General features: G+C 46.3%; 1 protein-coding gene across 3 annotated transcripts in view; it reads right to left on the bottom strand.

The window, feature by feature from the left end:
• LOC124022127 (growth arrest-specific protein 6-like) overlaps positions 1–13,809 on the bottom strand; it is a 40,356-nt gene that overhangs the window by 10,869 nt on the left and 15,678 nt on the right. For 2 of the 3 annotated variants that reach the window (XM_046337172.1, XM_046337173.1), the window contains exons 5-9: positions 7,183–7,305; positions 5,789–5,908; positions 5,531–5,653; positions 2,222–2,340; positions 1,519–1,637 (exon numbers count right to left, since the gene is read on the bottom strand). In XM_046337172.1, coding sequence (XP_046193128.1) covers positions 1,519–1,637; positions 2,222–2,340; positions 5,531–5,653; positions 5,789–5,908; positions 7,183–7,305 — 604 coding nt within the window. The remainder of the gene's footprint in view (positions 1–1,518; positions 1,638–2,221; positions 2,341–5,530; positions 5,654–5,788; positions 5,909–7,182; positions 7,306–13,809) is intronic. The other variant, XM_046337174.1, reaches the window with a different exon arrangement.

Genomic DNA, 13,809 nt, shown 5'->3' with positions numbered 1-13,809 from the left:
GTTAGAGGTTAAAAGGTAAGGCCTACCCAGTCTGGACTCTCCTGCGGTAAGGTTAAAAGGTTAGAGGTTAAAGGTAAGGCCTACCCAGTCTGGACTCTCCTGCAGTAAGGTTAAAAGGTTAGAGGTTAAAGGTAAGGCCTACCCAGTCTGGACTCTCCTGCGGTAAGGTTAAAAGGTTAGAGGTTAAAGGTAAGGCCTACCCAGTCTGGACTCTCCTGCGGTAAGGTTAAAAGGTTAGAGGTCAAAGGTAAGGCCTACCCAGTCTGGACTCTCCTGCAGTAAGGTTAAAGGTAAGGCCTACCCAGTCTGGACTCTCCTGCAGTAAGGTTAAAAGGTTAGAGGTTAAAAGGTAAGGCCTACCCAGTCTGGACTCTCCTGCAGTAAGGTTAAAATGTAAGGCCTACCCAGTCTGGACTCTCCTGCAGTAAGGTTAAAAGGTTAGAGGTTAAAAGGTAAGGCCTACCCAGTCTGGACTCTCCTGCAGTAAGGTTAAAATGTAAGGCCTACCCAGTCTGGACTCTCCTGCAGTAAGGTTAAAAGGTTAGAGGTTAAAGGTAAGGCCTACCCAGTCTGGACTCTCCTGCCGTAAGGTTAAAAGGTTAGAGGTTAAAGGTAAGCCCTACCCAGTCTGGACTCTCCTGCGGTAAGGTTAAAAGGTTAGAGGTCAAAGGTAAGGCCTACCCAGTCTGGACTCTCCTGCAGTAAGGTTAAAATGTAAGGCCTACCCAGTCTGGACTCTCCTGCAGTAAGGTTAAAAGGTTAGAGGTTAAAGGCCTACCCAGTCTGGACTCTCCTGCAGTAAGGTTAAAAGGTTAGAGGTTCAAGGTAAGGCCTACCCAGTCTGGACTCTCCTGCAGTAAGGTTAAAAGGTAAGGCCTACCCAGTCTGGACTCTCCTGCGGTAAGGTTAAAAGGTTAGAGGTTAAAGGTAAGGCCTACCCAGTCTGGACTCTCCTGCAGTAAGGTTAAAAGGTTAGAGGTCAAAGGTAAGGCCTACCCAGTCTGGACTCTCCTGCGGTAAGGTTAAAAGGTTAGAGGTTAAAGGTAAGGCCGACCCAGTCTGGACTCTCCTGCGGTAAGGTTAAAAGGTTAGAGGTTAAAGGTAAAGCCTACCCAGTCTGGACTCTCCTGCAGTAAGGTTAAAAGGTTAGAGGTCAAAGGTAAGGCCTACCCAGTCTGGACTCTCCTGCGGTAAGGTTAAAAGGTTAGAGGTCAAAGGTAAGGCCTACCCAGTCTGGACTCTCCTGCAGTAAGGTTAAAAGGTTAGAGGTTAAAGGTAAGGCCTACCCAGTCTGGACTCTCCTGCAGTAAGGTTAAAAGGTTAGAGGTTAAAGGTAAGGCCTACCCAGTCTGGACTCTCCTGCGGTAAGGTTAAAAGGTTAGAGGTTAAAGGTAAGGCCTACCCAGTCTGGACTCTCCTGCGGTAAGGTTAAAAGGTTAGAGGTTAAAGGTAAGGCCTACCCAGTCTGGACTCTCCTGCGGTAAGGTTAAAAGGTTAGAGGTTAAAGGTAAGGCCTACCCAGTCTGGACTCTCCTGCGGAAGCGTAGCCTGACCACTGGGACTCCGCTGAACATTCGGCCCAGGTAGAGAGAACGGGAGTTCCTCTTCATGGTGAGAGAGACGCATGTAGTGATCTCCTGGTGGGGGTGGAGAGAGAGGGGGGGGGAGAGAGAGGGTGGGGAGAGAGAGGTGGGGAGGAGAGAGGGAGAAGAGAGAGGGGGAGAAGAGAGAGGGGGAGAAGAGAGAGGGGGAGAAGAGAGAGGGGGAGAAGAGAGAGGGGGAGAAGAGAGAGGGGGAGAAGAGAGGGGGAGAAGAGAGGGAGGAGAAGAGAGGGAGGAGAAGAGAGGGGGAGAAGAGAGGGAGAAGAGAGGGAGGAGAGAGAGAGGGAGGAGAGAGAGAGGGAGGAGAGAGAGAGGGGGAGAGAGAGGGAGGAGAGAGAGGGGGAGAGAGAGAGAGGAGAAGGGGAGGAGAGAGAGGGGGGAGAAGAGAGGTGGAGGATATAACCAGTGTCGGTAAAAAAAACAATGAAATTGTTACCAGCAGCACAGTTACAGTCACCAACGCTCTGGATGACATGAAAACAGGACGGTAGATCTCCAGGAAGAGGGTTGGGAGCCCTGGTCTAGAGTGCAGTGCTGCTTGTCGATAATGAACCTTTGACTGAATCCCGGACTAACAGATGGGGGGTGTTTTCTACGGGTCTTGATAATGGACTTTTTACCTGACAGCTCCTGAGGTCGTGGCTCAACTTCTTGCCCTGCCGACCGTCACAGAAACACCGGAAACTACCGGGTGTGTTCACACACTCCTCACACACTCCCTGCTCACACTCGTCCACGTCTGACAGAGAGAGAGAGAGAGAGACACAGAGACACAGAGAGAGAGAGAGAGACACAGAGACACAGAGAGAGACAGACAGAGAGAGAGACACAGAGAGAGAGACAGAGAGAGAGACACAGAGACACAGAGAGAGAGACAGAGAGAGAGACAGAGAGAGAGACACAGAGACACAGAGAGAGAGACAGAGACACAGAGACACAGAGAGAGACAGACAGAGAGAGAGACACAGAGAGAGAGACACAGAGACACAGAGAGAGAGACACAGAGACACAGAGAGAGAGACAGAGACACAGAGACACAGAGAGAGACAGACAGAGAGAGAGACACAGAGAGAGAGACACAGAGACACAGAGAGAGAGACAGAGAGAGAGAGAGACAGAGAGAGAGAGAGACAGAGAGAGAGACCGAGACAGAGAGGAAGAGGGAGAAAAAACAGAGAGAAGGGTGTCCATTGGTCTCTGGAACTACAACCCCCAGACAAGACTGGGGGAGAAAACCACTGAAGTGAAAAACAACGTCTCTAAAAATGTTATCAGCATCAACAGATGGAGGAACAACTCCTGACAGATCTCTCCTGATGTCAACTGAACCATGTCCCAAATGGCACCTTATTCCCCTACAGCCGGGGTCTAAAGTAGTGCACTACATAGGGAATGGGGAACCATTTGGGATGAAGCCAGAACGTCTGTCCCCGTCTGTCTGAATGACCCTAGAAGGCCATGAGGTTTATTATGATACGGATGGATAAATGTTAGTTCTTCTAAAGAGTAACTCTGTGACCGCCTCCCTCCCTCCCCCACTTTCTCTCCCTCCCTCCCCTCCCCCACTTTCTCTCCCTCCCTCCCCCACTTTCTCCCCCCCTCCCCCTCCCCCACTTTCTCTCCCTCCCTCCCTCTCCCTCCCTCCCCCACTTTCTCTCCCTCCCTCCCCCACTTTCTCTCCCTCCCTCCCTCTCCCTCCCTCCCCCACTTTCTCTCCCTCCCCTCCCCCACTTTCTCTCCCTCCCCTCCCCCACTTTCTCTCCCTCCCCTCTCTCTCTCAGTAAGTTGAATGCAAGACAGGAACAAACTTGTTTGACAAATAAAAGACTAGGATTACATTTCCCAATGACATTTATAAGGACCATTGAGCGTTTGGCAGGAGAGGATGTCGTGCAGATAGAGATCGGTCTTGTAAAAAAAAAAACATTTAACAGAATGTTTTGACTATAAATAAAAAGATGACGTGCTAACAGCTTACTTTGGCAGTCGTCTGTGTGTGTGTGTGTGTGTGTGTGTGTGTGTGTGTGTGTGTGTGTGTGTGTGTGTGTGTGTGTGTGTGTGTGTGTCTGTGTGTGGCAGTCGTCTGTGTGTGTGTGTGTGTGTGTGTGTGTGTGTGTGTGTGTGTGTGTGTGTGTGTGTGTGTGTGTGTGTGTGTGTGTGTGTGTGTGTGTGTGTGTGTGTGTGTGTGTGTGTGTGTGTGTGTGTGTCTCAGAGTGTGAGAGAGATTGTGTATGTCAGTGGAGGCTGGTAGGAGGAGCTATTGGAGAACAGCCTCATTGTAAATGACTGGAATTAGTATCCAAAAACATGAAACGTATGGAAACCACGTTGGACTCCGTTCCATTCATTACAATGAGCCGGTCCCTCTATAGCGCCTCCCACCAGCCTCCACTGGCGTGTGTATGTGTGTATGACAGTGTGTGTGTTGGTATGTATGAAGGACAGCTGGCTGCACCACTAGACTAGCTACACCTGGCTGTATACACACACACTGCATTCAAAATGTATTCAGACACCTTGACTTTTTTTTTTTTAAATTAAGTTTTCCAACGTTTTACTTTGTTGAAGCAACTTTGGCAGCGATTACAGCCTCAAGTCTTCTTGGGTATGAAGCTACAAGCTTAGCACACCTGTAGTCGGGGAGTTTCTCCCATTCTTCTCTGCAGATCCTCTCAGGTTGGAAGGGGAGCGTCACAGCACAGCTATTTTAAGGTCTCTCCAGAGATGTTTGATCGGGTTCAAGTCCGGGCTCTGGCAGGGCCACTCAAGGACATTCAGAGACTCATTGTCCTGTTGGAAGGTGAACCCTTTTCCCCAGTCTGAGGTCCTGATCGCTCTGAGCAGGTTTTCATCAAGGATCTCTGTACTTTGTTCCGTTCATCTTTCCCTCCATCCTGACGAGTCTCCCGGTCCCTGCCGCTGAAAAACATCCCCACAGCATGATGCTGCCACCACCATGCTTCACCGTAGGGATGGTGCCATCACCATGCTTCACCGTAGGGATGGTGCCAGGTTTCCTCCAGACGTGACCCTTGGCATTCAGGACAAAGAGTTCAATCTTGGTATCATCATGCCAGAGAATCCAAGCGAGAATCTGTCTGGCCACTACCATAAAGGCCTGATTGGTGGAATGCTGCAGAGTTGGTTGTCCTTCTGGAAGGTTTTCCCATCTCCACAGAGGAACTCTGGAGGTCTGTTGGAGTGACCATTGGGTTCTTGGTCACCTCCCTGACCAAGGCCCTTCTCCCCCGATTGCTAAGTTTGGCCGGGCAGTCAGCTCTAGGAATAGTCTTGGTGGTTCCAAACATCTTCCATTTAAGATGGATGGAGGCCACTGTGTTCTTGGGGACCTTCAATGCTGCAGAAATATTTTGGTACCCTTCCCCAGATCTGTGCTTCGACACAATCCTGTCTCAGAGCTCCAGGTACAATGCCTTCGACACCATGGCTTGGTTTTAGCTCTGACATGCACTGTCAACTGTGGGACCTTACATAGACAGGTGTGTGCCTTTCCAAAGCATGTCCAATCAATGTAATTCACCACAGATGGACTCCAATCAAGTTGTAGAAACATCTCAAGGATGATCAATGGAAACAGGATGCACCTGAGCTCAATTTCGAGTCTCATAGCAAAGGGTTTGAATACTTATGTAAATAAGGTATCTTTTTTTTTCAATACATTTGCAAATATTTCTAAAAACCTGTTTTTACTTTGTCATTATGGGGTATTGTGTGTAGATTGATGACATACGTTTTGATTTTTTAATCAATTTTAGAATAAGGCTGTAACGTAACAAAATGTGGAAAAAGTCAAGGGGTCTGAATACTTTCTGAATGCTCTGTATGTAATGTATTCTATACATTATAGTATGTATTACATGTATATAATGTATCAGTACTGAGTAATGTGTTTTTGGTGTACTGCTCACCTAGGCAGGTCTTGGTGTTGTTGTCGTAAACATATCCCGTCTCACACAGACAGTCATAGGCTCCATCCTGGTTCACACACCTCGCTGTCCCACACATACCTGGATCCTGGCACTCATCCACGTCTGAAACACACACACACACACACACACACACACACACACACACACACACACACACACACACACACACACACACACACACACAGTAAGGACAGTTCAATACTTCCTTCAAGTAAGGTGTGCGTGTGTGTGTCTTACCGTTACACATCTGGCGTCCGACCAGCATGTAACCGCGGCGACAGGAGCAATGGTAGCTACCCATAGTGTTGTTACACTCGTGGTCACATCCTCCATTCCTCTTGTTGCACTCGTTGACATCTGCCAATCACAGGAGAGACACAGAGGACATGTGACAATATGAACCAATCACTTTATCCATCAACTACATTGAACGTAGCTAAGTGTCACATGACACTTTAATGTGAGTTCTGATTAAAACGTTTATACATCGTCTTTAACTAAATAAATCACACACACGTCTCTTTTCCGGCGGCTTAGAGTGACTCTGCTCTGATGAGCTGAATGGTTTCTGTGTGCGTGTGGTTGGTCAGTGGAAAAGCCTCCGCCTCAGAGTCAGTCAGACACGTTGTGTTCAGTCTTCCCCCACCGACCAACGGCTGGGTGGCAGGATGAGTCACCACAGAACAGTGAGAGACGGGAGTCTGCATTCAAAATGGCTCCCTATTCTCATGGTGTTCTGGTCAAAAGTAGTGCACTATAATCAGGACTAGGGGTCATTTGGGAAACAGACAGCAGCAGTGCAGGAGGCATTCACACAGACAGGCCACCAGCCCCCTCCCTCCGCACAGACAGGGTACCAGCCCCCTCCCTCCGTACAGACAGGCCCCCAGCCCCCTCCCTCCATACAGACAGGCCCCCAGCCCCCTCCCTCCGTACAGACAAGCCACCAGCCCCCTCCCTCCGTACAGACAGGCCACCAGCCCCCTCCGTAGAGACAGGTCACCAGCCCCTCCGCACAGACAGGTCACCAGCCCCCTCCCTCCGTAGAGACAGTTCACCAGCCCCCTCCCTCCGTAGAGACAGGACACCAGCCCCCTCCGTAGAGACAGGTCACCAGCCCCCTCCCTCCGTAGAGACAGGTCACCAGCCCCCTCCGTAGAGACAGGTCACCAGCCCCCTCCGTAGAGACAGGTCACCAGAGACATACAGACAACTCACACAGAGCCCAGTGGCACTCCAGGGACGGTGTTTGTGTGTCTGTGTGGATGGAGACATCTTCATCACTGTCTATCCAAGTCAAGGTCAGACAGGACTCACCCTGTACCGATCATTGTCACATTCTGGAGACAGTGTGACACTGTAGAAAATCCTCTCTGTCCCCACCTCTGTCACTTTGTATGTGTGACGAACAATAACACAGTAGCATTCTCCCTGGCCATGTGGCCAGACTATGTCCCCAACACACTGGTCCTATTCCTCAGCATCACATCGGGGATTGTGGGTAAATTGTGACTGACTGATCTCCAACTAGTAATGAGTAGTTATTTCTGATGCCAGGTGATTGGTGGATCAGCCAGTGGGCTGCAACGTGGAACAAGTCCACTGAGTTTCTGTAGATCGTGTCACAGTACCTTTCTCACAACGGACTCCTGTCCAGCCAGTGAAGCAGTGGCAGAGGAAGCCGCCCTTTTGGTCCTCACAGCGCACCGTACCTCGAGGATTACAGGGAGACGGAGAGCACTGGTCTGGAATATCTGAGAGAGGGGGAAGGGAAAGGGAGAGGGGGGGAGGGAGAGAGACGGGGAGGGGAGAGAAAGAAAGAGAGCATTAGAGGTCATCCTGTCAGGGAAATAACATCCTACAGTACAGCAAGTCATTGATTGTGAAGGTCTGTTACTATATAATGTGAAGTGTTTTAGCCAGGCTGGTCCAGGCTGGTACATAGCTCTGTTACTATATAATGTGAAGTGTTTTAGCCAGGCTGTTCCAGGCTGGTCCATAGCTCTGTTACTATATAATGTGAAGTGTTTTAGCCAGGCTGGTACATAGCTCTGTTACTATATAATATGAAGTGTTTTAGCCAGGCTGGTCCAGGCTGGTCCATAGCTCTGTTACTATATAATGTGAAGTGTTTTAGCCAGGCTGGTACATAGCTCTGTTACTATATAATGTGAAGTGTTTTAGCCAGGCTGTTCCAGGCTGGTCCATAGCTCTGTTACTATATAATGTGAAGTGTTTTAGCCAGGCTGGTCCATAGCTCTGTTACTATATAATGTGAAGTGTTTTAGCCAGGCTGGTCCATAGCTCTGTTACTATATAATGTGAAGTGTTTTAGCCAGGCTGGTCCAGGCTGGTACATAGCTCTGTTACTATATAATGTGAAGTGTTTTAGCCAGGCTGTTCCAGGCTGGTCCATAGCTCTGTTACTATATAATGTGAAGTGTTTTAGCCAGGCTGGTACATAGCTCTGTTACTATATAATATGAAGTGTTTTAGCCAGGCTGGTCCAGGCTGGTCCATAGCTCTGTTACTATATAATGTGAAGTGTTTTAGCCAGGCTGGTACATAGCTCTGTTACTATATAATGTGAAGTGTTTTAGCCAGGCTGTTCCAGGCTGGTCCATAGCTCTGTTACTATATAATGTGAAGTGTTTTAGCCAGGCTGGTCCATAGCTCTGTTACTATATAATGTGAAGTGTTTTAGCCAGGCTGGTCCAGGTTGGTCCATAGCTCTGTTACTATATAATGTGAAGTGTTTTAGCCAGGCTGGTCCAGGTTGGTCCATAGCTCTGTTACTATATAATGTGAAGTGTTTTAGCCAGGCTGGTCCAGGTTGGTCCATAGCTCTGTTACTATATAATGTGAAGTGTTTTAGCCAGGCTGGTCCAGGTTGGTCCATAGCTCTGTTACTATATAATGTGAAGTGTTTTAGCCAGGCTGTTCCAGGTTGGTCCATAGCTCTGTTACTATATAATGTGAAGTGTTTTAGCCAGGCTGTTCCAGGCTGGTCCATAGCTCTGTTACTATATAATGTGAAGTGTTTTAGCCAGGCTGTTCCAGGCTGGTACATAGCTCTGTTACTATATAATGTGAAGTGTTTTAGCCAGGCTGGTCCATAGCTCTGTTACTATATATTGTGAAGTGTTTTAGCCAGGCTGGTACATAGCTCTGTTACTATATAATGTGAAGTGTTTTAGCCAGGCTGGTACATAGCTCTGTTACTATATAATATGAAGTGTTTTAGCCAGGCTGGTCCAGGCTGGTACATAGCTCTGTTACTATATAATGTGAAGTGTTTTAGCCAGGCTGGTCCATAGCTCTGTTACTATATAATGTGAAGTGTTTTAGCCAGGCTGGTACATAGCTCTGTTACTATATAATATGAAGTGTTTTAGCCAGGCTGGTCCAGGCTGGTACATAGCTCTGTTACTATATAATGTGAAGTGTTTTAGCCAGGCTGGTCCAGGCTGGTCTATAGCTCTGTTACTATATAATGTGAAGTGTTTTAGCCAGGCTGGTCCAGGTTGGTCCATAGCTCTGTTACTATATAATGTGAAGTGTTTTAGCCAGGCTGGTCCAGGTTGGTCCATAGCTCTGTTACTATATAATGTGAAGTGTTTTAGCCAGGCTGGTCCAGGTTGGTCCATAGCTCTGTTACTATATAATGTGAAGTGTTTTAGCCAGGCTGTTCCAGGTTGGTCCATAGCTCTGTTACTATATAATGTGAAGTGTTTTAGCCAGGCTGTTCCAGGCTGGTCCATAGCTCTGTTACTATATAATGTGAAGTGTTTTAGCCAGGCTGTTCCAGGCTGGTACATAGCTCTGTTACTATATAATGTGAAGTGTTTTAGCCAGGCTGGTCCATAGCTCTGTTACTATATATTGTGAAGTGTTTTAGCCAGGCTGGTACATAGCTCTGTTACTATATAATGTGAAGTGTTTTAGCCAGGCTGGTACATAGCTCTGTTACTATATAATATGAAGTGTTTTAGCCAGGCTGGTCCAGGCTGGTACATAGCTCTGTTACGATATAATGTGAAGTGTTTTAGCCAGGCTGGTCCATAGCTCTGTTACTATATAATGTGAAGTGTTTTAGCCAGGCTGGTACATAGCTCTGTTACTATATAATATGAAGTGTTTTAGCCAGGCTGGTCCAGGCTGGTACATAGCTCTGTTACTATATAATGTGAAGTGTTTTAGCCAGGCTGGTCCAGGCTGGTCTATAGCTCTGTTACTATATAATGTGAAGTGTTTTAGCCAGGCTGGTCCATAGCTCTGTTACTATATAATGTGAAGTGTTTTAGCCAGGCTGGTCCAGGCTGGTCCATAGCTCTGTTACTATATAATGTGAAGTGTTTTAGCCAGGCTGTTCCAGGTTGGTACATAGCTCTGTTACTATATAATGTGAAGTGTTTTAGCCAGGCTGGTCCAGGTTGGTACATAGCTCTGTTACTATATAATGTGAAGTGTTTTAGCCAGGCTGGTCCAGGCTGGTCCATAGCTCTGTTACTATATAATGTGAAGTGTTTTAGCCAGGCTGGTCCAGGCTGGTACATAGCTCTGTTACTATATAATATGAAGTGTTTTAGCCAGGCTGTTCCAGGTTGGTACATAGCTCTGTTACTATATAATGTGAAGTGTTTTAGCCAGGCTGGTCCATAGCTCTGTTACTATATAATGTGAAGTGTTTTAGCCAGGCTGTTCCAGGCTGGTACATAGCTCTATTACTATATAATGTGAAGTGTTTTAGCCAGGCTGGTCCAGGCTGGTACATAGCTCTGTTACTATATAATGTGAAGTGTTTTAGCCAGGCTGTTCCAGGTTGGTCCATAGCTCTGTTACTATATAATGTGAAGTGTTTTAGCCAGGCTCTTCCAGGTTGGTACATAGCTCTATTACTATATAATGTGAAGTGTTTTAGCCAGGCTGTTCCAGGTTGGTACATAGCTCTGTTACTATATAATGTGAAGTGTTTTAGCCAGGCTGGTACATAGCTCTGTTACTATATAATGTGAAGTGTTTTAGCCAGGCTGGTCCAGGCTGGTCCATAGCTCTGTTACTATATAATGTGAAGTGTTTTAGCCAGGCTGTTCCAGGTTGGTACATAGCTCTGTTACTATATAATGTGAAGTGTTTTAGCCAGGCTGGTCCAGGTTGGTACATAGCTCTGTTACTATATAATGTGAAGTGTTTTAGCCAGGCTGGTCCAGGCTGGTCCATAGCTCTGTTACTATATAATGTGAAGTGTTTTAGCCAGGCTGGTCCAGGCTGGTACATAGCTCTGTTACTATATAATATGAAGTGTTTTAGCCAGGCTGTTCCAGGTTGGTACATAGCTCTGTTACTATATAATGTGAAGTGTTTTAGCCAGGCTGGTCCATAGCTCTGTTACTATATAATGTGAAGTGTTTTAGCCAGGCTGGTCCAGGCTGGTCCATAGCTCTGTTACTATATAATGTGAAGTGTTTTAGCCAGGCTGGTCCAGGTTGGTACATAGCTCTGTTACTATATAATGTGAAATGTTTTAGCCAGGCTGTTCCAGGTTGGTCCATAGCTCTGTTACTATATAATGTGAAGTGTTTTAGCCAGGCTGTTCCAGGTTGGTCCATAGCTCTGTTACTATATAATGTGAAGTGTTTTAGCCAGGCTGTTCCAGGTTGGTCCATAGCTCTGTTACTATATAATGTGAAGTGTTTTAGCCAGGCTGTTCCAGGTTGGTCCATAGCTCTGTTACTATATAATGTGAAGTGTTTTAGCCAGGCTGTTCCAGGTTGGTACATAGCTCTGTTACTATATAATGTGAAGTGTTTTAGCCAGGCTGGTCCAGGTTGGTCCATAGCTCTGTTACTATATAATGTGAAGTGTTTTAGCCAGGCTGGTCCAGGTTGGTCCATAGCTCTGTTACTATATAATGTGAAGTGTTTTAGCCAGGCTGGTACATAGCTCTGTTACTATATAATGTGAAGTGTTTTAGCCAGGCTGGTCCAGGTTGGTCCATAGCTCTGTTACTATATAATGTGAAGTGTTTTAGCCAGGCTGTTCCAGGTTGGTCCATAGCTCTGTTACTATATAATGTGAAGTGTTTTAGCCAGGCTGTTCCAGGCTGGTACATAGCTCTGTTACTATATAATGTGAAGTGTTTTAGCCAGGCTGGTACATAGCTCTGTTACTATATAATGTGAAGTGTTTTAGCCAGGCTGTTCCAGGCTGGTCCATAGCTCTGTTACTATATAATGTGAAGTGTTTTAGCCAGGCTGGTCCATAGCTCTGTTACTATATAATGTGAAGTGTTTTAGCCAGGCTGGTCCAGGTTGGTCCATAGCTCTGTTACTATATAATGTGAAGTGTTTTAGCCAGGCTGGTCCAGGTTGGTCCATAGCTCTGTTACTATATAATGTGAAGTGTTTTAGCCAGGCTGGTCCAGGTTGGTCCATAGCTCTGTTACTATATAATGTGAAGTGTTTTAGCCAGGCTGGTCCAGGTTGGTCCATAGCTCTGTTACTATATAATGTGAAGTGTTTTAGCCAGGCTGTTCCAGGTTGGTCCATAGCTCTGTTACTATATAATGTGAAGTGTTTTAGCCAGGCTGTTCCAGGCTGGTCCATAGCTCTGTTACTATATAATGTGAAGTGTTTTAGCCAGGCTGTTCCAGGCTGGTACATAGCTCTGTTACTATATAATGTGAAGTGTTTTAGCCAGGCTGGTCCATAGCTCTGTTACTATATATTGTGAAGTGTTTTAGCCAGGCTGGTACATAGCTCTGTTACTATATAATGTGAAGTGTTTTAGCCAGGCTGGTACATAGCTCTGTTACTATATAATATGAAGTGTTTTAGCCAGGCTGGTCCAGGCTGGTACATAGCTCTGTTACTATATAATGTGAAGTGTTTTAGCCAGGCTGGTCCATAGCTCTGTTACTATATAATGTGAAGTGTTTTAGCCAGGCTGGTCCAGGCTGGTCCATAGCTCTGTTACTATATAATGTGAAGTGTTTTAGCCAGGCTGGTCCAGGCTGGTACATAGCTCTGTTACTATATAATATGAAGTGTTTTAGCCAGGCTGGTCCAGGCTGGTACATAGCTCTGTTACTATATAATGTGAAGTGTTTTAGCCAGGCTGGTCCAGGCTGGTCCATAGCTCTGTTACTATATAATGTGAAGTGTTTTAGCCAGGCTGGTCCAGGCTGGTACATAGCTCTGTTACTATATAATATGAAGTGTTTTAGCCAGGCTGTTCCAGGTTGGTACATAGCTCTGTTACTATATAATGTGAAGTGTTTTAGCCAGGCTGGTCCATAGCTCTGTTACTATATAATGTGAAGTGTTTTAGCCAGGCTGTTCCAGGCTGGTACATAGCTCTATTACTATATAATGTGAAGTGTTTTAGCCAGGCTGGTCCAGGCTGGTACATAGCTCTGTTACTATATAATGTGAAGTGTTTTAGCCAGGCTGTTCCAGGTTGGTCCATAGCTCTGTTACTATATAATGTGAAGTGTTTTAGCCAGGCTCTTCCAGGTTGGTACATAGCTCTATTACTATATAATGTGAAGTGTTTTAGCCAGGCTGTTCCAGGTTGGTACATAGCTCTGTTACTATATAATGTGAAGTGTTTTAGCCAGGCTGGTACATAGCTCTGTTACTATATAATGTGAAGTGTTTTAGCCAGGCTGGTCCAGGCTGGTCCATAGCTCTGTTACTATATAATGTGAAGTGTTTTAGCCAGGCTGTTCCAGGTTGGTACATAGCTCTGTTACTATATAATGTGAAGTGTTTTAGCCAGGCTGGTCCAGGTTGGTACATAGCTCTGTTACTATATAATGTGAAGTGTTTTAGCCAGGCTGGTCCAGGCTGGTCCATAGCTCTGTTACTATATAATGTGAAGTGTTTTAGCCAGGCTGGTCCAGGCTGGTACATAGCTCTGTTACTATATAATATGAAGTGTTTTAGCCAGGCTGTTCCAGGTTGGTACATAGCTCTGTTACTATATAATGTGAAGTGTTTTAGCCAGGCTGGTCCATAGCTCTGTTACTATATAATGTGAAGTGTTTTAGCCAGGCTGGTCCAGGCTGGTCCATAGCTCTGTTACTATATAATGTGAAGTGTTTTAGCCAGGCTGGTCCAGGTTGGTACATAGCTCTGTTACTATATAATGTGAAGTGTTTTAGCCAGGCTGTTCCAGGTTGGTCCATAGCTCTGTTACTATATAATGTGAAGTGTTTTAGCCAGGCTGTTCCAGGTTGGTCCATAGCTCTGTTACTA

Source organism: Oncorhynchus gorbuscha, unplaced genomic scaffold (assembly GCF_021184085.1).
Source record: "Oncorhynchus gorbuscha isolate QuinsamMale2020 ecotype Even-year unplaced genomic scaffold, OgorEven_v1.0 Un_scaffold_1303, whole genome shotgun sequence".
NCBI lineage: Eukaryota > Metazoa > Chordata > Actinopteri > Salmoniformes > Salmonidae > Oncorhynchus > Oncorhynchus gorbuscha.
The sequence above is the reverse complement of the archived record's forward strand: the minus strand, read 5'-3'. Positions and strand labels throughout refer to the sequence as shown.